The sequence below is a fragment of the Zychaea mexicana genome (genome assembly GCF_025766255.1).
Source record: "Zychaea mexicana strain RSA 1403 chromosome Unknown BDB00scaffold_161, whole genome shotgun sequence".
Lineage (NCBI taxonomy): Eukaryota > Fungi > Mucoromycota > Mucoromycetes > Mucorales > Lichtheimiaceae > Zychaea > Zychaea mexicana.
Genome location: NW_026516824.1, coordinates 27,253 through 50,062, shown reverse-complemented (window position 1 = coordinate 50,062; position 22,810 = coordinate 27,253). Strand labels below are relative to the sequence as shown.

General features: G+C 41.8%; 8 protein-coding genes across 8 annotated transcripts; 3 read left to right on the top strand and 5 right to left on the bottom strand.

Annotated features, from left to right (window-relative positions):
• The first annotated feature begins 462 nt into the window (after positions 1-462).
• BDB00DRAFT_857507 (tubulin alpha-1 chain) lies at positions 463-2,788 on the top strand. The gene is made up of 5 exons (XM_053125822.1): positions 463-846; positions 932-972; positions 1,054-1,121; positions 1,293-1,417; positions 1,570-2,788. The coding sequence occupies exons 1-5, from the start codon at positions 819-821 to the stop codon at positions 2,658-2,660; spliced, it is 1,353 nt and encodes a 450-aa protein (XP_052973175.1). The 5' UTR covers positions 463-818; the 3' UTR covers positions 2,661-2,788.
• A 534-nt stretch (positions 2,789-3,322) lies between these two features.
• BDB00DRAFT_169520 (uncharacterized protein) lies at positions 3,323-3,936 on the bottom strand. The gene has a single exon (XM_053116315.1). The coding sequence runs from the start codon at positions 3,773-3,775 to the stop codon at positions 3,359-3,361; it is 417 nt and encodes a 138-aa protein (XP_052973174.1). The 5' UTR covers positions 3,776-3,936; the 3' UTR covers positions 3,323-3,358.
• A 516-nt stretch (positions 3,937-4,452) lies between these two features.
• BDB00DRAFT_879127 (uncharacterized protein) lies at positions 4,453-4,929 on the bottom strand (the record flags this gene model as incomplete). The annotated part of the gene is made up of 1 exon (XM_053127830.1): positions 4,453-4,929. One exon carries the CDS (start codon positions 4,927-4,929, stop codon positions 4,453-4,455), a length of 477 nt encoding a protein of 158 aa, XP_052973173.1.
• Positions 4,930-5,607: 678 nt separating this feature from the next.
• On the bottom strand, positions 5,608-6,471 carry BDB00DRAFT_775404 (uncharacterized protein; the record flags this gene model as incomplete). Its single annotated transcript, XM_053120221.1, has 1 exon — positions 5,608-6,471. A coding segment is annotated over one exon (864 nt), but the record flags the coding sequence as incomplete, so codon positions are not given.
• Positions 6,472-6,616: 145 nt separating this feature from the next.
• On the top strand, positions 6,617-7,450 carry BDB00DRAFT_879125 (uncharacterized protein; the record flags this gene model as incomplete). The annotated part of the gene is made up of 4 exons (XM_053127829.1): positions 6,617-6,625; positions 6,695-6,865; positions 6,951-7,004; positions 7,100-7,450. 4 exons carry the CDS (start codon positions 6,617-6,619, stop codon positions 7,448-7,450), a joined length of 585 nt encoding a protein of 194 aa, XP_052973171.1.
• Positions 7,451-7,779: 329 nt separating this feature from the next.
• On the bottom strand, positions 7,780-9,220 carry BDB00DRAFT_775408 (EXS family-domain-containing protein; the record flags this gene model as incomplete). Its single annotated transcript, XM_053120222.1, has 4 exons — positions 7,780-8,355; positions 8,417-8,724; positions 8,784-8,969; positions 9,082-9,220. Coding segments are annotated over 4 exons (1,209 nt in total), but the record flags the coding sequence as incomplete, so codon positions are not given.
• Positions 9,221-10,001: 781 nt separating this feature from the next.
• Positions 10,002-12,469, bottom strand: BDB00DRAFT_169384 (SPX domain-containing protein). Its single transcript, XM_053116314.1, has 8 exons — positions 12,021-12,469; positions 11,581-11,881; positions 11,329-11,454; positions 11,118-11,209; positions 10,839-11,036; positions 10,649-10,720; positions 10,173-10,564; positions 10,002-10,048 (listed from the first exon to the last, which is right to left on the bottom strand). The coding sequence occupies exons 1-7, from the start codon at positions 12,120-12,122 to the stop codon at positions 10,343-10,345; spliced, it is 1,113 nt and encodes a 370-aa protein (XP_052973169.1). The 5' UTR covers positions 12,123-12,469; the 3' UTR covers positions 10,002-10,048; positions 10,173-10,342.
• Positions 12,470-12,884: 415 nt separating this feature from the next.
• On the top strand, positions 12,885-18,538 carry BDB00DRAFT_857485 (uncharacterized protein). The gene is made up of 23 exons (XM_053125821.1): positions 12,885-13,101; positions 13,206-13,357; positions 13,546-13,623; positions 13,701-14,171; positions 14,241-14,403; positions 14,499-14,594; positions 14,706-14,943; positions 15,045-15,091; positions 15,186-15,331; positions 15,409-15,455; positions 15,558-15,589; positions 15,664-15,778; positions 15,859-15,959; positions 16,075-16,218; positions 16,311-16,378; positions 16,470-16,557; positions 16,662-16,834; positions 16,949-17,161; positions 17,236-17,415; positions 17,507-17,548; positions 17,632-17,708; positions 17,797-17,885; positions 17,981-18,538. Exons 1-23 carry the CDS (start codon positions 13,014-13,016, stop codon positions 18,469-18,471), a joined length of 3,339 nt encoding a protein of 1,112 aa, XP_052973168.1. The 5' UTR covers positions 12,885-13,013; the 3' UTR covers positions 18,472-18,538.
• Positions 18,539-22,810: the final 4,272 nt, after the last annotated feature.

Here is a 22,810-nt window from a genome sequence, read left to right as displayed (position 1 = left end):
TGCAGAGGCAGGAGCTTCTATTGCAGGATCCACGGCAGCCGCTACACTTCATCGACCCGTAAGACATGCTTGGACTATATAGCGAGACGCGAGAAAGTCAACAGGATATAAAGAAGAAGGAGTTGCGCTTTAGAAAGGTAAGGTGAGACACTATTTTTCTTTTTTTCGTTCAGCGAATGAATGACGATAATACATTTTTTTAGATCCATCACAAGATCCAAGCTGTACTACGACAACATCCACTCCCTTTGCGTTTCTGGCACGATACGCTTTCGGGTTGCATTTCTATACATGTATACGTTTCTATAGAGAATTTTGCTCAGAGCAAGAACCCGAAAAAAGAAGACCATACATGATGTATGCACAAAGTCAGTGAGCAAAAACTGTCAATTTGGGGCTACTCACTCACTCTTGTGCTTTTTAACGTGACAAAAAAGTCCCCAAAAAGAGAGAGAGAGAGAGAGAGAGAGCACCTATTTGAGGAGAGTCTGCTGCTGTGGCGGATTGAAGGAGAATTCATCATGCATAAGATGCAAAAGTAAGACCTAAGTAGTGTATTATGCCTGATGACGCCCTTTAGGAATCCTTCCCAGCAAATGGCAGAAAGCGCGCACACACACAACGCTTGCCTGTTTATTAATAATTATTTTAGCTGCGTAACTTGGGTGCGTGGAAGCAGGAGGGATGAGGGTTCGTCAACCCATCATTTTTCTCACCTCTGACTTTTCCCTCTTTCACCTCTTCTTTTATTTTCTTTTCTGCTTTTTTACGGGAAACTACTTGTAATAACTACAACTCAGTAAATAGAAAAAAAGAAAATGCGCGAGGCTATTTCCGTTCATATCGGTAAGAAGAACAAAAGTTGGCCAGCAGCACTGACCATGTACATTCTCGAGACATATAACCCTTTTTTGTTTTAATGCGTTCTTAGGGCAAGCCGGTGTTCAGATAGGAAATGCGTGCTGGGAACTGGTACTTCTTTATTTTTACACTTGCATGAGGAAAGGGGAGGTTGAGCTTAAATAGCTAAATAATGGTTACACCCTATAATAGTATTGTCTCGAGCATGGTATCTCTCCAGACGGTCGTTTACCGGAGGATCGGCCCGTTCAAGATCGATCGTAAGTTCTTTTTTTTTCTCGAGAGATTCCGATAGGGAAAATAGGGCGATCGGGAATCGGGAATTGGGGAATGGAGAGAGAGAGAGAGAGAGAGAGAGAGAGGGGGGGTGTTCAATAACCTGCTACTTTTTATTTATGATACTCGCTGTTTTTTTTACGTTGCAAGAGTAGATTTGAAACTTTCTTCTCTGAAACAGGCAAAGGAAAGTACGTGCCGCGCACCGTCTTTGTCGACTTGGAGCCAACGGTGATTGACGAAGTGCGCACGGGTACCTATCGTCAACTCTTTCATCCTGGTATGTAGTATATATATAAAAAACACAATGGTCCGTCGTAAGACAAGGAAACAAAGAAAAAAGCCTGGTTGTTATGCAAGATACCCAAAGAAAGAAGATATAGACTGTCGTGTAATGATGCTGATGATACCTCCCACTCTGTAAAACTTTAGAGCTCTTGATCACTGGTAAAGAAGATGCAGCAAACAATTATGCGCGTGGTCACTATACTGTCGGCAGGGAAATGATCGATAATGTGATGGACCGTATACGCCGCCTGGCAGACAATTGCAGTGGATTGCAAGGGTTCTTGTTGTTCCATTCGTTTGGCGGTGGCACTGGCTCCGGGTTCGGGTCCTTGTTGATGGAACGGTTATCGATGGACTATGGCAAAAAGGCCAAGCTCGAGTTCAGCGTCTATCCGGCGCCACAAGTATCGACGTCGGTGGTGGAACCCTACAATTCGATTCTGACCACACACGCAACGTTGGAACAATCCGACGTATCTTTCATGGTTGACAATGAAGCCATCTATGACATTTGCCGTCGCAACCTGGACATTGCACGACCGACCTACGCCAACCTCAACCGACTGATTGCCCAAGTCGTCTCATCCATTACCGCTTCACTGCGTTTCGACGGCTCGCTCAATGTGGACTTGGCCGAGTTCCAGACCAACTTGGTGCCGTACCCACGCATCCATTTCCCGCTGGTCACGTATGCACCGATTATTTCAGCAGCCAAAGTCTACCACGAGCAACTCTCTGTGCCGGAAATCACAACCTCTTGCTTCGAATCGAATAACCAGATGGTCAAGTGTGATCCGCGCAAGGGAAAATACATGGCTTGCACTTTACTGTATCGCGGGGATGTGGTTCCCAAGGATACCAATTCTGCTATCGCGACCATCAAGACTAAACGCACGATCCAGTTTGTCGACTGGTGCCCGACAGGTTTCAAGGTGGGCATCAATCACCAGAAGCCCACGGTCGTTCCTGGTGGGGATTTGGCAGAAGTGCAGCGTGCCGTTTGCCTGCTGAGCAACACGACGGCGATCGGCGAGGCATGGAGTCGGTTAGACTACAAGTTTGACTTGATGTATGCCAAACGTGCGTTTGTGCACTGGTATGTCGGCGAAGGCATGGAGGAAGGCGAGTTTTCTGAAGCACGAGAGAATCTGGCAGCTCTGGAAAAGGATTACGAAGAAGTGGCGTCTGATTCCTTGGGCGATTCAGAAATGGAGGAGGCACAAGAGGAGTTTTAATCCCAATAGTAAACAACTTTTATGATTTATACTTTTTCTTTATTATTATTATTATTACTATCATCGTTGCAAAATAAAATAATATAATACATCCGTTTTAGAGAAGATGCACAAAAGAATAAAAGAGAGTAACGCTGAATCAGATTATAGTTTGAGTTCATTATGCAGGTCGGTCGTAAGACGGACGAACATTAAAACCAGAGGTTGCCAGAAATGCAAATGAATAAAAAATCATCATAATCAACGTTACTTTCCTCCTTCCTCAATGCGTATCTTCCAACACCTCACCAAAAGAACCAAACCACCAACCAAACAACTGTAGACAACGGGGTTTTACAAGGCATAAAAAAAGCACAAACCTTTATTGAAAGAAACTAGTGATAACAATAAAGAATGGAAGGTCGACTTGGCGCCAATTCCCTCATGAACATGAACATACCTGAAAAAAAAGAAGGGTCAGGAAATTGATGCTCTTGCGACTTGAAAATTGCACTACTACCCACCCTCTTTTTTTTTCTACACAACTTTTTTTTCAGTTTCAAACATCTCTCAGCACAAGCCACCCAGATGGAGAGTTTTTTTCTACTCCTGTCCAAGTGACTCTAAGTCGGCTCTTCCTAAATTGATGTTTTCTTTCATCCTGTACAGTCATCCCTCGCTCCCTGGGTTCCAGTGGGGAGAAATACTACATACCTTTTTCAGAGCTTTCTTGTTGAAATAAAGGAACTTGCCACAAAGAGAGAGAGAGAGAGAGAGATCTGAATAAGCAAATTAGAAACCAAAGTCAGTTTTCTAAAGCCAAAGAAATATACATTCAGATATACAGTTGGGCTCTTGAGCGAGTTCATCAGACATCCAAGGAAGTGTTGATCCGACAGCGAAGTTCCAATGAACCTCTTACAGAGAAAACTGCGAACACGGGATTTCATCATCATCTGAACCTGCACCCAACTGTACGCGCCAAAGCAAGACAAAAAAATTGTAGATAATACACACCTCTTTATGACAAGCAAAGGACCTTCTTCAAACAAGACAAAAGGAAAAACTAAAAGTGAAAAAAAAAACTGTAAAATAAAATGAGTAACAAATTCCGAGAAAAAAAAAGTTTTTTTCATTCACAAAAAGTCACACACCATGCCCCCACCAAAAAATTTTTTTTGTTGTTGTTCAGTTAAAAGTATACTGGCAAGTATGCATCTGTGTCAGCAAACACAGAGATTTTTCACCATGGTCGATAAGATATAAAACGAAGAGCACCCCCCGAAGAGAGCGATTCATCATAACAAACAACAAAAAAAATAAAGAAAATTTTCCCTCTTTCCACAAAGCCATATAGATATATGAAAGAATAACATACCAGTTGCAAGTTTATTTTGTCATTATGAAAAAAACGAAAAAATAAAATCAAGCACAAAAGAAAGAATATTTTGAAAGAAGATGGGCGTGAACTGCTTATTTATAGTTTTTTTTTCTCAAGCGCCGGAACGAGAAAAAATTTTTTCTCTGTCAGTCACTTGCTGGAAACGCGTGGAATGCAAGAGAGCCCTGTCAAAAAAAAAAAAACGTCCCATCAATTACTTGTTTCACTATGCCAAACATATGCGAATTAACAAGTGTGCTTTTTATTTGAAGTTCAGAGATTCAGGTACCATAACAACTTGTACTACATGGTTGCTATGGGGATAATTGAGGGTTGCTAAGACGAGGGAAAATGACATGGTCGTCGTCAGGGGGATTTTGTTGCTATGGTATTTTGACGGAGGGTTACACAAAAGAAATTTTTTTTCTCCTTTCATGAGGATGTAGAAGGTTCCGGTGGTGGTGATGATGATGATGATGCAACCATCAACTTGGCTTTTCGTTGCTCCATGTATTCAGCCATTTTTTGCTTGCCCAAAGTCTCATAACAAGGTATTAACTGATCATAGGCATGAGCAAGCGAGGTCGCATTGCTGTCGCGATCTTTTTCCCATATCTTGACAGCCAAAGTCAATGATGCTTCACATTGGACCCATTGTTGGGTTTTGAAATACGCGTCCGCAAGTTGTGCGTGAGCTTGGGCTCGTACGGGGTCGAGTGCTGTTTTTTTCTTGTCTTGTGTCTGTTGATTGTCGACAATTTGACAGATTTTGGCGAGGTACGGAATACTGCCCTTGACATTGCCTTGTTGTTGCATTTGCGTCACGACTTGGCTGAGCACTTTGAGCTCCATTAGACTCGCTGGATTAATGTAGTGTGATTGTAAATAATGAGGTGATGTTGTCGCCATGATCTTTCTTTTTCACTCTTTTCTCTTTGTGTTAGTTTGTATATATATGTTATCTGAAAACAATATTGATAATAATAAAAGAAAAAAAAAGTTTTTTTTGGCAGTTTTGCAGTATAATTTTTTTCATACACAAAAAAAAAGTATAATGAAAATGTTTAATAACTACTACCAATAATGTAATGTCAAGCCTTCAATCGTTTCACGATCGTTGGTAATGGAGGCAATCACGCGATACTGAGCCAAGTTGAATTCCTTAACAGCTTCTTTAGAAATGACGGTGTGAGGTGCCGTGTGTCGCGTACTGCTTTCGCTGTAAAAGGACATGTACGTATCCATCTCGTCATAGTCTTGGGTAAACGTGATATGCTTTAGACTCGGTAATATAGCGACCAAATCCCTCAAAAACTGGATAGGCGTTTCTGTCGGTACGTCATGGACAACGAAAAACTCGATGGGGCATGGAACAGCCTGTCCATTACTGACGTCCAGCATGGCTTGTGCGACGGGCATGGAGATAGCGAATCGTTTCAGTGTTGTATTCGACCATAAACTCTTTGCAACATGGCGTGCTGAATCTACATCATCTTTGCAAAGATAACCGAGGTCCAAGTGACGGAGATAGCGTGCGCTGCGACCGACCAAGAATGTTTCTGCTGTCAATGCGCTGCATGCTGTTTTCGCTAGACTGAGGTATTGCATGTTGATGTTAAAACGTGCCATACTCGCCAAGCCGGTATCGGTCACATACGCACATCCGGTCAGATCAACTTCTTTCACGCGAATCTTGCCAAACTTGGCCAAAGCCATCAGTGAACCATCATTGATGGTTTCATTGTATCGTACCGAGACAGATGCCAGTTCGTCACAATGGTCTGCAAATGCGGCCAATCCGCGTTCTCCACCAACACCTGCACCTGTACCAAGCGAATCCAATCGAAGATGTTGTAGTTTGGGTAATGCAGGCGCGAGCGCCACCAATAAATCGTCCGATATATAGTCACAAAACGACAAGTCGAGTGCGCGAAGATGCGGCAAACACCACCACGCTGTCTCTTTGCTGTTGTTTTTTGAGTAGGATAACGAACTTACGGAGAAAAAGTTGGTTTTGGACATGTTGAGGATCTGCAGATTGGGTGTATAGCGTATCAAATAATCGAAAAAGTAAGGTCGAACATTTTCATAGAGCGATTCTTCCAGTTCGGACAGGTTGAGGTGGGTGACGAGCTGGCCAACCTCGATGGGTCGAACGTGTGGTAAGAGATCGATGAATCGGTTGAATAGGTGCAGTGAGCTGTACAGGTACCCGTCGTGGAACGTAGGGACTCGCCACAGTCGTTTGTTGCATACAGTGTTGAAATGGCGACTGACGAGTGCGCATTGGGCGAGTGTTTTGGAATCAAGATGCTGCACAATGCAAGGTTCGAATGCTTTGTTGAGTTTTTCAGTGGTTCGTTCTTGTTGAAGAGTGTGGTCAAGAGCGACACCGTCAGTGAATATGAGCGGGTCGAACTTTTGTACATGCGCCCAGTTGTTACTATGCATGATTTTGTGCGTTGCGGTCGCTTAAAAAAATTAAACAAAGAGAAAGAAAGAAAAAGTGTGTGTGTGTGAGGTGCAAGGTGCCAGAAAGAGTTTTTGGCTATTTCCCTCTCTTTTTCTTTCGTTTCCAAATCTTTTGCTCAGCATTATGGATCAGGTGGGGGTCAAATTGCTTATAGATACTGTGTACGTGTACATCACTTTTGCTCAGCATTGAAAATTCTAGAGCACTACGACAACGTTACACCAAACTTTACCTGGTTCAGGAACGATTGGCAAGAAAAAGAAGAGCCGCAAGCCAAAGTTTTCGCCAGAGGAGCGTGTCGCACTTGAAGAAACGGCCGTTTTGGAAGATAAGGTCGGTCGGCTCACCCAGGTCAAGCGATACATGCAAAAGGTAATAAGCCATTGTTTTTTGCTTTCCTCCATACTACCGTTACAACTCATCAATTCTCCCTTTTTAAAAAACCAATTGTGGCAAGGGAGAGGAAGCAGAGCTTGAAGAGCTTGTTGCACATTGGCGATCAGTATGCCAGGTAAAACTCTTTTTTGTTCGTCATCATCTAGCAAGAAAAATACTACCAACCATAAGCACTCACTCGCTTTTTATTTTTGCCAAAAAAAAAAAAAGAATATCACAATGGAAATCATATGTGTCCTTGGTCCCGATGACGCTCTCTTTCAACCAACGATCCAATCAGCCGTTTATTCGTCATGGGGCTATGATGACGCAGCACCAGCAGCAGCAGCCACTGAAGAGGACGGAGGATACGAGCGTGAGCTGTCATCGCTTGAGCAGCCTACCACTACTAGTACCAGTACTGACGATTCGTTCGATGACATGAATTGCCGCCGTCGCCGTCACGGTGGTCGAGATGACAGTGACGAGGAAGAGGAGGATGATGTGACAAGACTACTCGCCAAACTGCACATTGATCCGGAACTTATCCACTATTCACCTGAAAGAGGAGAATTCTACTGAATTGGAGTAATATGTGTATCTGTTTATTTGCTTTACAAAAAAAAAAAAAAAGACATAAAGAAATATGTATAGTGCGTGTTATAATAAAATGCAGATGATGATGTGTACGTGTGTGGTAGAAGAAGAGGGTATATTCCACTTTAGATTTTTCTACAGGATCAGAACAAGAAGAAGGGTGAAGGGGAGATAAGAAGAAGGAGTTGTATGGATAAAAGTTACATTTGCTTGCTACGACAAACACAATAAAAAAATAACAAAAATACTGACAATAAGAATATAGTAATAGTAATAGTAACAACAAGAATGGCAGCGTGCTATGCCGGTTTTTTTTAAACGTCGTCATCGTCGTCGTCGTCATCATCATCTTCGTCGTTATCTTCTCTATCGGTGTCACTGTTGTCTGAATCATGTCCTCCAGCTGCTCCAAAACTGCGGATCCGGGTAAGCACGTTACCAATGGCAGAGGCCGGCTGTTGGCTTCCAGCCGCTTCTTTAGCAGCAGTAGCATCGTCATGATCATGCCGGCTTTCAAAATCACGACGACCATAGAAGGATCCGCTGTAGACCGAGTCTTGTGCTGCTGCCTGTGAGTGTCGCGTCGATTGCTGTCGTGTGATGGGTGACATCCAAGACGAGTCAAGCATATGATTAGGCGATGGCGATGGTGGTGGTGATGATATGACTATCGGGGCTGTTGTTGTTGGTTCGCCAATAGGAATAGGTGTTGGTGGGGTGGCACGTCCGTTCATGGTCGTGTCACGGTTGTTGTTGTAGTCATCAGCATTAGGAGGGAGTCGAATGTTACCTTCGTCGTTATCGTCGTTGGGATGTTTGACAGTTTCACGTAGCGCAAAAGGAAGTGGAATCTCCTTGATTGCTCGATATTGACCGCAGTTATTCAAGTGCTATATTTTGTGTTAGTCTTTCTCCATCTTTGTTGTGATTTTCGTGTCACAAATGCTTTACCTCATTCTCGAGCCGGAAAACATTCCATTGGATACGACGACATCCTTCCAACAATGCCAAGATAAATCCAAGAATCGCTCCGTTTAGACGCATCCGTACAAAGTTCAAGGTCCATGAGAATCGTAGACAGACATCAAGAATAGCTGAGACATAGTAGATCCATCGTTTGAAGACCAATTCGTCTCGTAAAAACAAGTGTTGACTGTCTGGCTGGAACAAGCCCCAGTCCATTTTAAGGTCCCAAGTCGATGTATAACTTGAGTTGAAAATACATGTCAGGATAAAGACAATGTCCATTCCTCTACCGGCTATTCATTTATAATGGTGTTAATGGCAAACCATACTGGAAGAGTTCTTTCTGACTTACGATGGATTCTTCGAATGGCACCAATAATCGTGGCGAGGATACTACTAGCATACTTTGCAGCATTGGCCAAATGGACCTTTTCGTTCGAGTCTTTGTAACGGCGTAAGCATTGCAATAAACGCCACCAAGGAGGAAGCGAGGCGATCAATGGAGTATACCACATTAATGCAATATTACACTGTGTTCCTAGTTGAAGATAAGAGAAAAGACGTCCGTAGTTTAAAAGGTTGTTCTTATTCCATATTGTATGTGTGTGTGTGTGTGTGTGTGCGTGTAAAATAATAGTTTTGCTTATTACCCAAGTCTGTCCATTGCCAAGAATAAGCACAAAAAAAGTACGACAAGGTCCAAAATGAATATGCAAGACTGTTTAACTCGTCGGCAATGAAAAAATCACGGAACTCGACTCGGAAACAGCCGCTCAAGAAAATACGTCCCTATTTGCCAATATCTTTGTTTAGAAAACCGGTTTTTGACACACACACACACAAAAAAATAACAGAATATCTAGTACGAACCAAAGCGACACCGAGCCATTTGCGAGCCGAGCAATACAGAATATCGAACGGACAGAGCATGATAGCAACCAGGATGACGAATAAGATCAGCGGACATAGTTCGGACTGGATGGATGGCGCAAATATTTGGGAAAAGTCAATGTACATGACGACCGCTTCTATCAATAGCATAAATGCTGGCAGCTGAAATTCATAGAAATTGTTTGGGGGGGGGGGAGGGATGAGATTTATGCAATGCAACATCACGCGCGCATTCATTATTGTTATTGTTAGAAAGAGAGATGCTTCCCCCCCCCCAAAAAAAAAATAAGGCACCACTACTTACTTCTCCGAACTGATGATAATTCAAATTATGCCGTGGGTCTAATTCAAAAATGAATTTATAGCTTATGCGGCTGCGATGCCATATAATCAGATTGGCTGCAAATCCCAGGCAGAACAAGATGGGTAGCGCAAAGCAAGCATAGATCTGGAGATTCATTTGGACATTCGGAAGTTGTTTGGCGGTCTTTGGATCGAATCCTGCACAAGCAAAGCATGTGTGTGTTGTTAGCATGACTACATAGAGTGTGCTTCTTGGCGTATATGTATTGATAACAATAAGTGGGATTTTCGAGGTGCATACTATAGAGCAAATGGTAACATATATTTGCAGCAGCTACACTTACCTAATTGACACGCTCGCAATAAGAGAATCAATGCCATGCCAATGTACAGGCCAATACGCAGCGTCGTCGAATTATAATCCTGCATGTATTCGGTAAGTCAGGGGGGAGCTTTAAAAGACGGGGTTCGAGATTTACTAACATGATATATGTTGCATAAAAGGGGGCGGGGGGCGAGCGGTGGTGGTTCAGTTTTATTGTGTTACCTCTTGCTTTTCAGGTACGCGCAGTTTACGCATACCTCGACGACGATGGCCGTCCGCAAATTCGTCAACGTAAAGTGTCTATCGTGATGGAACAATTAAGTGTTCTTTCTTTTCCTAGAAGTGCCTCTGAAGCGATAACTAACAAATGTACCTCTGTTTCCTTAATGTTACTATCCAGCTCGCTGGATGTGACCCAGTGATACTTTTTTAACCGTTGCAGGTATAATTGACTTGCTTTCCAGCCAGCGGTCTAAGACGCGTGTTATATATATATGTGTGTGTGTGTGTGTGGGTGGGTGGGTGGCCATAGTGGCAGTATAAAAGACACTGGTTATGGAAAATACCTTGTCAAACTTTTTAAGAATCTTGTGGAACCCTGTTTCATTCAAAACCTGTCACCCATTTAGGATTCCCTTGTTGTTAGAGAGACAGAGAATGCAATGTCACTTGTTAAAAAGACATAGACTGCCACTTACTTTGTACGAGCGTAGAAATTCTAGACTGCGGTAATATTCTGTCAGTGCCTTTTTTAGTCTGCTTCGAGCAACCTGTAACAACAGGGCAACAATGACAATAGAAGCGCTGATGTCAGTTATTGTAAATAAACAACAAATATATGTCTGTTTTTGGCTCAAAGGGGTTTGAGACATTTACACTGTAGCTGACATGATGATCGGCGGAGTAGTCTATAGTGGATGACACTTGTGGCAGTTGCAAAGGAACCATTCCGTTGCCGGGTTTGTTGCGATGGCGATTGAGCCAGTCAAACCAGCTCTGATGCACATCCTCGCCTCTGAAGCCGTTTGGTAATGGAATGCCATATCCGTTTTGCTGTTGCTGTCGACTCGGTTGGTCTTCTGGGTTCTACCATAGGATAGGAATTGGTGGTGCATGACAGTTAGTCATAGTTACTAGCTGGTATTAATAGAATGTGTATCTCTTTACCGGAATCTCAAGCAGCCGACGGCCATACTCGGCAATCAATTGCATTTGAATCTTGAGTGCTTCTAGTTTGGTCCTGGCTTCTTTCTCCTTTTCTACATATGAAATAAAAGAAATTGGTTTGTTTGTTAAATGAAAAAAAATCTGTCTTTTTTTTTTTTGTGCGGGTTCTCGGGATTGCGAGTAGAAAAAAAAAAGCTTTTTTTGCGCTTACCATCATAGAACCTTGACACTTTATCCAATTCACCATTCAAAATGGCAAAAAAGACACGTTCGGATTCACTTGCATGTAGCAGAGCTTCTTCTAATATTGACATTGTTGTGGAGCTACGGATCGATGCTAAAAGAGTAGTAGTAGTGGTGATAAAGTTAGGCAACACCTCTTTTTTACTTTTCACAGTGCAGCTCGATTTGGAATTATTCGCCAACTGTTTATTGTATAGTTTTATAATTCTAGCATTTTTACCTGTCTGTGAGGGGACACGATACAGTTCAGTATCGTCATTGTTGAATCGAGACGATATTCTTCGAATGAGTGATTGTGGAAATGACTGGTGTCGATGCAATGGCGGGTTCTCGGAGAACCATTGCGAATTGTTTGTCGCAAAGTTCCAAGGCCACCGCCATTCGCCTGTTGCAGCAGTGTCTGTTTTAAAAATGGCAGGCCGAGCAATGATACCCGGTTCAGGGTCACTGTCCGGGTCAACGATGCCCTGAAACGTATGGTCGAGTTCTATAGCCGCTTTACGTTCGTTGGTTTTCCGGAACTATGGATCAAAACAGAAATTGATTTTGATTATTTAGAAGCATGTAATAATTAGAGAGAGAGAGAGAGTGTGTGTGTGTGTGGGGGGGGGGTGGAAGGACCCGAGTTGCTATGGTTACGGGTTAGCTTTTTTCTTTTACCTTGTCAACAGCCTTAAGTCGCTTTTTAAGACCCTTATAGTTAATATAGGCTTTTCTCCATTCTGGTATGCTCTCGCTCTCAAGGTACTTTGCAAATTTCATGACATGAAAGATAGAGGTTTACAGGGGCAAAAAAGAAAGAATGTATCTTGTATGTGTGTATAGGATGTTGTTTGCCCTGTATGCGTGGAGAGAGAGAGAAAGAGATGCAAAGAGAGAGAGAGAGAGAGAGAGAGAGAGAGAGAGAGAATGGAAAGAGAGGCCGGGCCGTTTTCCCTTTATATGATTTAGGCCCCCGCCTCGAACAAAAAAAAGTTAAAGAGGGCAAGAATAAGAAAATAAGATTGTAGTACGTAGTAAGATGACGGGTGTCTTTGGATTTGTTGGAAACTGAACCTACCATGGCCACACGTGGTCACCATTCAGTGCTGTCATTGCATCAAAAAAAGGATTTTGAGTCGGCATGCGCGCTCAGGGGCTTGATCAGACTCAAGCTTTTTTCTTTTGTGTCTATTTTGTTTGTTGTTGTTCTTGTGTGGTGCGTGTGTTTATATATACAAGAAGATGTGTATGAACTCAATCAAAGAAGGGCAAGAGTCATCTGAATCCTTTTGCAGAATCAGTTGTGCCACACAGGGCACCAGCAGATACATTATGCCTCCCCCCCACCACCCCCATACAAAGGTCGACCTTTGTTCACTGTCCGCACGTGAGCTGCCGATTTCCACATCCATCGTATAATTTATCGTGCACCCATAGTGTCATTTTACGCTTCAATCAGTTCAAGCTAATCTCTCTGAAAGAAATAGATCATCATAGGAACGCGAGCAAGTTATCCCCACTGGTTCTCATGTGCTGCCATTTATCAGACTGTGGGGGGGAGGAGAGCAGCAGCAGCAGCAGCAACCAGCTTGTGACTCCGTCAAGTGCGCGGGCCTGATAAAATGCCCGTAATATCGACACGCTTTTATAGTGTTCTACACCTTGACCAGAATGCCAGATCTTGTATTTTACGACAGAGGAGAACGATCATTCTTTAGAAAAACTCGTAGTAATGCCATTGTGAAACTAGTACGAGAACGTATGTAACCACTCAACCAACCTCATTCTGTCTTTTCATTTCTTTTGCTGACTCAAACCTTGGGGAAGAGAAGCTGATCTACATGTGTATATATATATATTAAGAATATATACGCGGTGACATTCCTTGCATGTCCGAACATTGTCCGGCAACGCCCCCTTGCCAACGAACACTGGACAACAACAGCACAAACGATCCGAAACATGAAGGATTCTTAAGTGCTGATGCAGACCATTACCTGATCCCTGACATGTCGGCAAGTGTCCATAATTGTGGGGGGAGGAGGATGCCTTACGGGGGGGGGGGGAGGGGGATGTGACGCGATGAGAGAGAGAGAGAGAGAGAGAGAGAGTTGTGTTTGATCTTATTGACGCGGCTTCCATCATTGTTCTCTCGTTACCCCCACATCGTATACATAAACGCACAACGCAACAAATTACATAGATTGTCATGAGGTATCTGGAAATCTTGGAGCAAGAAGAAATCACAGGCATTATTCTAAGCCAAACCATCATCACTTCGGTATACATCCATTGTCCAAGCAAGTTAATAATAGCATGCGACGAGTTCTAATATATATTTGTTACAATCGTCTCTAGCTACAACAGCACGACAAGACGCGAATGTATCGCAAACTACGCCAAATTATCAATGACACACGACGTAACAGTGTTGTGTTTTACAACGAAGTGTTTGCAGACACCCGTGTTCCACGCCTAGCAGGTGAAACAGCTGCTGAACGTGATTGGCGCGCACTGTGCAAAATGGCCGATTGGTACAGCACCCATCTCGGAAAGCCTATCGTATTGCTTTCCGAAGTGTTTACAAAAACAACGAGTCGTGTCCAGAAGCAGCAACATCACGATGATGACGAGCAAGAGAATGGTCTACTCTGTGTTCGCACCATGAAACAGTACATTGACCAGTATTGGGGAGACCATGCGCTATTTCAAAATTTAGCACAGGTTTTGGCTGAGGCTGTTTTGGAAGATGACCTGGAACGGATCCGGGTCTCGTCTGCTGCTGTTGGAGGAAAGAAGTCGGAACCGGCCGTGTCTGGCTACACAGAGGTACGCTAAATAGCCTTTTAGAGTAATCGTATCATTGCGCTGTAATTTATATGCTATATGGGATTATAGTATAAACCCATGGAGGAATTGGAGGCCGGGATCAAGTCGTCAAGGTACTTTTCAGGAACCCTGAGATGTAGATCCGGGACGCGCGACATGGGTTATGTTAATGGAGGTCAAAAACTCGAGAAGGATATCCTGATTGTGGGCTCGGAAAATACCAACCGCGCAGGTACTTTCTTCTTTGCAGGAATTATGATGCACATGCATTAGCTGCAGATCGGGGAGATCATATTTGCCTAAAAATTATTATTTCTTTCTGGTCAGTGCATGGCGATTTGGTGGTCGTGGAGCTATTGTCAGAAAACAATTGGACAACAGCTTCCAGCACGATAGCATATGGCGGCGGCAGTACAGAAGATGGTAATGAAGAAAAAAACAACAGTGCCGCCCCCCACACGGGGAAAGAAGGGTTGGGGGCCATTGTTGCATATATGTATGTGACACAATGATCTAATAGCAGTTTTATTAAAGAGCACGAAGAGACACGGTTAACAAGAAATGCCAATGTAACGCATCCGACGGGTCGAGTGATTGGTATCTTGAATCGCAATTGGCGATCGTATGTTGCGACACTACAGGAGGATACACCAAGCAACGGTCTTTTCCATCTGGCTATTCCTTTGGACTCGGTGATTCCCAAAATCAGGATCCGCCACCATGATGTAACGTTGATCCAAAACCAACGTATTGTTGTTCGTATCGATAGTTGGTAAGTAACAATAGCTCCTTGCACTGTCAATTTCAACTCTTTGTCTCTTCTATCACTGTATAACAAAACACTCTCAATTTTGGGATAAATTTGTTCTATAGGCCAACATCATCACAATATCCCAATGGTCATTATGTTCGCTCTTTAGGTAAAATGGTGTTGGGGGAAGATAAAGCAGGAAAACACATAAACAAATCTGGAAACCTTATAGAATACACATTTCGTTTTGTTTTGTTTATTAGGTCCCATTCACCAACTGGACACTGAAATCTCGGCCATCTTGGTGGAACATGGGATCTCTGTATCACAAGCCTCTCAAGGGTTCAGTGAGGCTTCGCTTAAAGAAATGCCTGAAGATTCTTCTCTGGCGCCATGGAAACCTGAGCCGGTAACACACATGCAAAAAAAAATTAGTCTGTTGATGGTTCAATAAGGATATATTGATCAATATGAATATAACTTTAGAGCGAGGTTTCAAGGCGAAGGGATTTACGATCACTAACGGTATTTAGGTATCTGGAAACAAAAGCAAAAACAAAGCTTAGAGAGGAAGGGTCACATTATGTATTTTCATGCGCATTAACTCTTAAAAATCCTGCATTACTAAAATATAGCATCGATCCACCTAACTGTCAGGATATTGATGGTAAATTAGCAAGCAAGCAGCAGCAGCATACTATACTTGAGAAGATTAATAATTTTTCAAAAATATGACAATAGATGCACTATCGATTCGTGACCTGGAAAATGGACAGATAGAATTGGGTGTCCATATTGCTGATGTCAGTTATTTCGTGAAAGAGAATTTCCTGACGGATCTCGAAGCACGGTCACGGTAACACATAGAGACAGAAAGGAATTTCTTCTCAAAAGAATGACTCGGTAATATTAATATGGATAGTTTATTGTGTTTAGCGGAACAACAGTCTATTTAGCGGATCGCCGTTTTGATATGTTGCCATCTGTTCTCAGCGAAAGAGTTTGTTCGCTTCGAGAAAATGTGGATCGTTATGCTGGTAAGAGAGAGAAAGAAGAGCGGTGACTTTATTTTGAGTAAGCAGCAGCACTGGTTTCTTTTGGTTGACATGCTAAAAATAATGATAATGCGAATCTGTTTGTACATACATATAGTTTCTGTATTATGGACATTGGATAGTAAGACGTTCGAAGTTTTGGATACCTGGTTCGGACGGACACTTATTCGCTCAAGTTGTGAAATGGAGTATGAGCAAGCCCAACAATTCCTCAACGGCGAGACTACAGCAACCAACCTAAGTGAGAAATAACCTGTGTGGTCAAATCTTATTTCATTACCGAAAAGATGTTTGTCCCAACTAAACAGCAACCCTTGGTTTTCCTTGTCCTAGCTGCTTCTTTATCCAAAAAGCTAAAACCATCCGTCGAAAAACTTGCTACCGTTCTAAGAGCAATGCGGGTAAAGTTACTCTTCATTTTTTTTGTGTTCTTTCTTCCAACAGCATCTACTGATAACTGTGTTATAAACACTTAAACATACGTATCTTTAGCAACAACGTCTAGCCAAAGGTGCTCTTGAATTGGAAAGTAGCCAAGTCAAATTCAAGATTGGCGACAACCATAACATCTCTGATATCAATATCCTTTTTTTTTTTTACAGAAACAAATTCAACTGCCACTGGCAACGTGTTTCCTTTTTATGCTCACTCAACTCCTTAACCATTGTCGTTTTCTTTTTTTACTTCCCAAGGATGGCTTAGAGATCCACGGTTTAGTAGCAGAAGCCATGATTATGGCCAACTCTTACGTCGGAAAACGTATCTATGATGGCTTCAAAGATGCAGCCATCTTGCGTCGTCATCCTCCTCCTAATGCTGGCCAGTTTGAAATGCTAGTTAAGGCTGCTCAAAGCAAGGTAAAGTAATCAACAAGGCAAACTTTATGCATATATATATGTATCTGATGGTATCGCTTCCAAACCTTTCTCTTGGCCCTCAACGGCTCCCCTCTCCTAAAAAAAATAAAACAGGGATTCAATGTGGACTTTTCATCGAATCGAGCTCTTGCCAAATCCTTGGAAACGATTGTCAAGAACTGCCCTGGCGACCCAGAGATTGCGCGATTGATGAAAACTATGGCAACAGTTGCCATGAACGAAGCAGGATATATATCATCAGGTCACTATGCTGTGGATCAATACTTCCATTATGGTCTCGCACTTGAATTTTATACACATTTTACGGTAATGTAAAAAAAAAAAAAGAGCGAAACCCGAGGAACTAATCTTTGATTGATTGACTCATATTGCTTTACTAGTCACCCATTCGAAGATATGCAGATGTTATTGCTCATCGTCAGCTACTAATGTGTGTGGAGGATCAGGTCGCTATTGCAGATCGACAAAACAAGGGCACATCCATGACTCAGGATGGCAAAGTTAATGATATTTGTGACCATCTCAACCTTAAATCGAGAGAATCAAAGTTTGCACAAAGAGTAAGATTGTTTATTTGTGTTTTGTGTCTTTTATGCGTCTGTGAAAGAACTGAAATCGGATAACCTTGAAACCTTCTTTTTATCTTTTAAGGATTCTACTGAGCTTTTCCAGAGTCTATATGTTTTACAACATGTGAGTTACTTTCCATGTTATTCTGCTGGGGAAACATTCTAGATATCTTCTTTTAATATTTTTTATATTATGCTGTATTACAGACCACCGATGGTCCACTAATTGAAAGCGGCGTCATCGCTGAGATACGATCAAATGGCTTCTATGTCTTTATTCCAAGGTTAGTGTAGGAGGTTGAGAGAATAGGATGACAACTCCATGAAGGATAAATTAGTTGACCCGCGATCGTTTAAAATAATAATGATTAGACTTGGTCTCAAAGGACCCGTTTTTTTGATGGATAAACACGGTCTTCCAGTAGTGCCGCTCTCATTACAATCTGGCAAATCCGAGCATGGTAAGTTACAAAGGACAGTGTAAATTTATGTTTGAGAAAAAGAGAGTCTGCCAATAGTAACAAACACCACTTAATAAATATTCCCTTTTTAACAGACGAGGAATATTTATCCAATTGTACGATCAATGTATCTATACCCACCAACATATCTGTCCAAGCCGCAACACTTCCACATCCGATCCAATTCAATCTCTTTGATCATGTGCGAGTATCACTCAAGTTGCGCAAGTCTCATGCGCACAGACACATGGTCTACATGACGTTGATTGATCTCGAGCACACGGAAGTGACGCCGTTACCAATGTCGAAAGATACACTTATGAAGACTGTGATGGAACACTCTGACAACGTTGCTGCTGCTAGTGGTGATGAAGGTGAAAAAGCGTTTACTGCTGCCGACTCTTCCGGGGCTGGTGGTGGTGGCATGTCAAAACAGGAGATAGAGACCCGTAGACAGCTAAAGAGAAGTACAAAGCAGCAAGGGAGTATGTATGAATTTTTGGAACAGTTTCGAAAAATGTCCATTGCTGCTTGTAGTTATAACCCTGGCACCACCACCACCACCACCACCACTACAGATCAATAGCCGTCATTTCTTTAACCTTTTGTTGTATGTACATAAACTGCATAAAAATATCCGTCACTATTAAGTTTTTCATTCTCATTCTGAATTTTTCAAAAGAACCTTTTTACTATAGCCGTATCAGTCAAAGAAGCACCACACAATGTTGCGTCGACCAATTCTGAGTGGTCAGTTGCCTCTAACGCTTACATACTACCACTTTTATTCTGCGTCATCAGTTATGGACGCATCATGGTAGCTAACACTCAGAATATTTTCGCCTTTGTAAGCACCTCAAGTTGACAATAAGCGACTGACAACGCTTTCTTAGATTATATCATAATCCTTCCTTGCCAGAACTGACACACAAAGCAGTATTTATTTTGGCTGTACGTCAGCAACCTTTTCCGTCTTACTAACAATCCGGTCACAGTTATACCCAAAGCGTGTTCTCTTCAATAGCCTTCATTAATTTTTGTGGATAATCTAGCTTTTGAGGTGGCGTTTACAAACCTATCCTTTTTCCTGCCGAGTCTACGGATGCATCTCGTGTTTTCAAATTTCAATTAACGATGCTCGCTCCTTTAATGGTTGTATTTAGTTAATCTACCCAGTTCTCGCTACTACTACATACTCTTCGGGGCTAGTTCTTATTCAGTCATCTTTTATGTGGATAGAAGCAATGTGCCAAAGTAGGGACAAGTTGGAGGCAAACACACCGGTTCCAATTACATCAACAACACGATCTATCCGCTAAAAAAAAAGAGTTATCGGACTACTGCGCAACAAGAAAACTGAGATAAAAGCGGGTGTCGCGTTCCCTTTTTCTCTTCCTGTAAGACGGTTTACTGCGCAACATCTTTTCAAAGCCACAATCCGAACTGTTGTTAGATTACTTTTCTGCTGACAGAAGAAGAATCGTGGGAAGCTAACCAACCAGCATTCAACACAACATTAGAAACAAAAAGAAAACCATGAAAACCGATGACGTATGATAAAAAAAAATAAAGAAGTGATGGTTTAACAATTATGGCATCATTATGGATACGTGTAAAAGTATGTACCAGAATGTTTCATCTGACGATCGACGAAGTGATGAATGCCAATAACTGTAACTTCGTCGCTCGTCTACTAGCGACAACTATGTGATAAGATGCTTATCAATCAAGGCTACCGCAGGACCTGTTTGTTGGGACAGGGGATTGGATTGAGCGCGCAAAAGATTATTACTGAAAAGAGTTACACATTATCCAAAGTGAGCGTCCCTTATAAAAAATTAGAACGTTGTCATGGCAAGAAGGTGATTTTTTGTATCGATACTTTACTTCACTTCTTCATCATGATCACGACGCTATATATTCTAGTTTGTATTATAGCCATCAACAGTTGAAAAGGATACTCCTGTCTAGCTGCCGGTTATACATTATGGTAAACTGATCGATAACCTTGGAACAGTATCTCTATTGGTTCGATTTTAAAATTACTGTTGCTGTCCACACCGCACAAATAGCTGTAATGAGAAACTATAACATTTAATTTGAAAGGCAAGCCTTGCATCCTTCTCTATATTTGCGAAAGCTATTGCTACGATCGATACTGCTGTTGGTGCCATCACTGGTGACAACAACACTACCAAAGGAAGGTAGTTAATTAGCTCGTTAAAGAAACCCATCATATGGTAGGATAGCCGTGATGGCCAACAAGAAGAATTGTATCAATCCAATTGGAAATAAAAAGATCGGAAAACGCGTTTGGTGAAGTAGTACGTTATACTATACAGACTGGTTTATTTAGATGAAAACGAAAAAGTAAAATAAAAGAAAAGTCTTCTCGGCAACAGACAAGATTTTGAATTGCTTCTGAAAAAAAAGCTGTCACGAGTTCGAGTGTCGTAAATAGAAGCTGGTCCACTGTAAAATATTGTGTACCGTATATTGTCGATAGAGCACCTTGATATACTAGCTACACGTCTTCTGGTATCTACATACAGCAATGGCGATTGGTTTAACTTCTAGTTAGTAAATGGCCGTATGTTATAGTATAATGCTTATTTGTTGAATAGCAAAACAAGAGGGATATCAATAAAACAGCGTACTACTTTCCTGAAAGACATAATCGCTATATCTTGAATACACCCTAGGATCTACAAAACAAATATATCGGAAAACTTGTTAGCACAAACTGCAGCTACTAATCCATTTTAACTCGATAGTCCACCACTCTTTGGTAACTGTGAAGGTCATCAGGGGTTTCCCTAAACATCTATCGGCATATACCACCCGTGTTTGTTTCTATTCACTCCAGATGGCACTAAGTCGATGTCGACTCTTTTTCTGATGTTTTTTTTCCTTGTCATCTTTAACCCACACAGTTACCACCACCAGGACATACGCGTCTCCCACTGTAGCATTGAGAGACTCGTGACATTTGAGACTCACTAAACGTACCAATTTATTGGAACCTTGAAGAAAAAAAAAATAAAGCGAAGGAAAGAGACCGAAATAACACTGCCTATTCAGTTTATATAGACGAGGTTCCTTTTGCACACAACACAGTAATATCCAGTTTTCCGACGAAATAAAAAAGCTTATTATCACACACTACTGCGCAACAAGAGCTCTGTGCGAAAACGCGGTATATTATCATGCTCTGTTTTTTCTTTGAGAGTTTACTGCGCAACATCACGCTCTATGATGTGACCTGAATCTAATTTACATTTTTGTTTCCGCTGATCCAAAAAAAAAAGAAACACGGGATGTAATAGACTTTTGCCGACATAATTGCAACACATGAATGTATAGCCTGTGTAGGAACGAGAAAAGCCTAGCCCACTGCGGAATTGTTAAGAACGATATGTCGAAATGTAATCGGTTAGAAGGATGGGGCATTTGAAGAATTATGGAATAAAAGTAGAAATGAATACGTTTTTTCCCCCTCCTATCTACCTTTTCCCTCGTCGAAAAATGCTTTCGCACGACACATTAGACTAATGACAGCTCAACGCGACAAAAGTTTGGCAATAACTATTTTAACAAGCTTATGAATTTTTTTTCTCCTGTTGTGCACTAAGATTGAGAATGAGCCTTTGTTGAGAAGAGGGTGTAGTGTAACCGCAAGTAGGGTACATGGCAAGGGAAAAAGCCATAGATCACCGAGTTAAATCGAGGTTCCATATCACCACGCAAAATACACAAACGCTATATATCAAACTATGGGCAGCTTTATTACGGCAAACACAAAATTATTATGGTGTGGATTGTAGCGAGCTGTTTCTGATCTCTGAAATATCTATTTTATTGTCATCAACGGTCAAAGTGTAATCTAATACTAAAGGGATTAGGTAAAGCCGCTCTTTATTTTTCGCTGTTTGTAGATGATAATAAACCACTCGATAAAAGGTTCAGTAGCGTTTTACTAAAGTCTTGCTTCCACATCTATTACTGTTACATCGTCCCTCCAAGTAAAAAGTATAGAAGCAGACGTTTGCTTTTACCTTAATTTATGACCGTGCTATAAGTTGGATATATCCTTCTGAAAGATCAAGCGGGCCGTGATAGCAGGAAAAGCTTTGAGAGATGAAATCGTGAGTAGTAAACTACATTACAGCTCATAATACATTACTCATTACTAAAGGGCTCGCAAACACCGATAGAAGACACGTATTACCATTATGGAAACATTCACTAAAGTTAGTGTCGACGCTCTTTCGTTTGCTTATTGTGAACTTGCATACTAGCACACGTCTATGTATCTCTCACCCAAGCCATCTGAGTGTTTTTTTAGTGATAATTGACTTCGTGGACATATTGTTGCTTTAGATCATTACGTTACTTGATAAAAGAAGAGAGAAAAAAAGGAATTCCCGACTGTGAAACGGAAGTTCTGTCCGCTGAACTGCAGCAACCAACAGCAGATTAGTATTGTTTACTGCGCAACATTTTCCATATACCCTTTCCCGGCTGAACACGAATGTTAGACGAAATACGAGAATACATATTTTGTCCAACATCAGACATTCGTTTTGGGCTTGTTCAGATACGCACCTCAAAAGAGAGCAATATTTGTGGTTGTGGTCTTCGGAATGTCTGTGCTCAAGTGCCCCTACTACTACGTAGAGATACAAACTTTAAAGCTGTAAATTCTAACCAAACTGAATAGCGCATTGTAGTCCATGAAGGTAGGGAGAACTGTGTCCAAACTAAACCACTTTTGCAGGAAAGTGAGGGGTGGTGTGGTTCAAGAGGTCGAAGAATCAACAGAGACAGCATCAAAGAAATAAAACTCTGCTAACATGTGAGCCATTATCGCCAAACCAATTAAGGACCCACACTAGGTGTCTCAAGATACACAGACAAACATACAA

Bases quoted from the DNA above. Each gene is read 5' to 3' on its own strand.
- BDB00DRAFT_857485 (XM_053125821.1), top strand. From the start codon at position 13,014: ATGCCAGATCTTGTATTTTACGACAGAGGAGAACGATCATTCTTTAGA. The intron at 14,172-14,240 runs GTACGCTAAATA...ATGGGATTATAG, and splicing joins CCGTGTCTGGCTACACAGAG to TATAAACCCATGGAGGAATT. The intron at 16,835-16,948 runs GTAAAGTAATCA...AAAATAAAACAG, and splicing joins TTAAGGCTGCTCAAAGCAAG to GGATTCAATGTGGACTTTTC.
- BDB00DRAFT_169520 (XM_053116315.1), bottom strand. From the start codon at position 3,775: ATGAAAAAAACTTTTTTTTTCTCGGAATTTGTTACTCATTTTATTTTA.
- BDB00DRAFT_857507 (XM_053125822.1), top strand. From the start codon at position 819: ATGCGCGAGGCTATTTCCGTTCATATCG. The intron at 1,122-1,292 runs GTAAGTTCTTTT...TTGCAAGAGTAG, and splicing joins CGGCCCGTTCAAGATCGATC to ATTTGAAACTTTCTTCTCTG. The intron at 1,418-1,569 runs GTATGTAGTATA...GTAAAACTTTAG, and splicing joins TCGTCAACTCTTTCATCCTG to AGCTCTTGATCACTGGTAAA.
- BDB00DRAFT_169384 (XM_053116314.1), bottom strand. From the start codon at position 12,122: ATGAAATTTGCAAAGTACCTTGAGAGCGAGAGCATACCAGAATGGAGA. The intron at 11,882-12,020 runs GTAAAAGAAAAA...TTTGATCCATAG, and splicing joins GACTTAAGGCTGTTGACAAG to TTCCGGAAAACCAACGAACG. The intron at 11,210-11,328 runs GTAAGCGCAAAA...TTTCATATGTAG, and splicing joins AGTGTCAAGGTTCTATGATG to AAAAGGAGAAAGAAGCCAGG.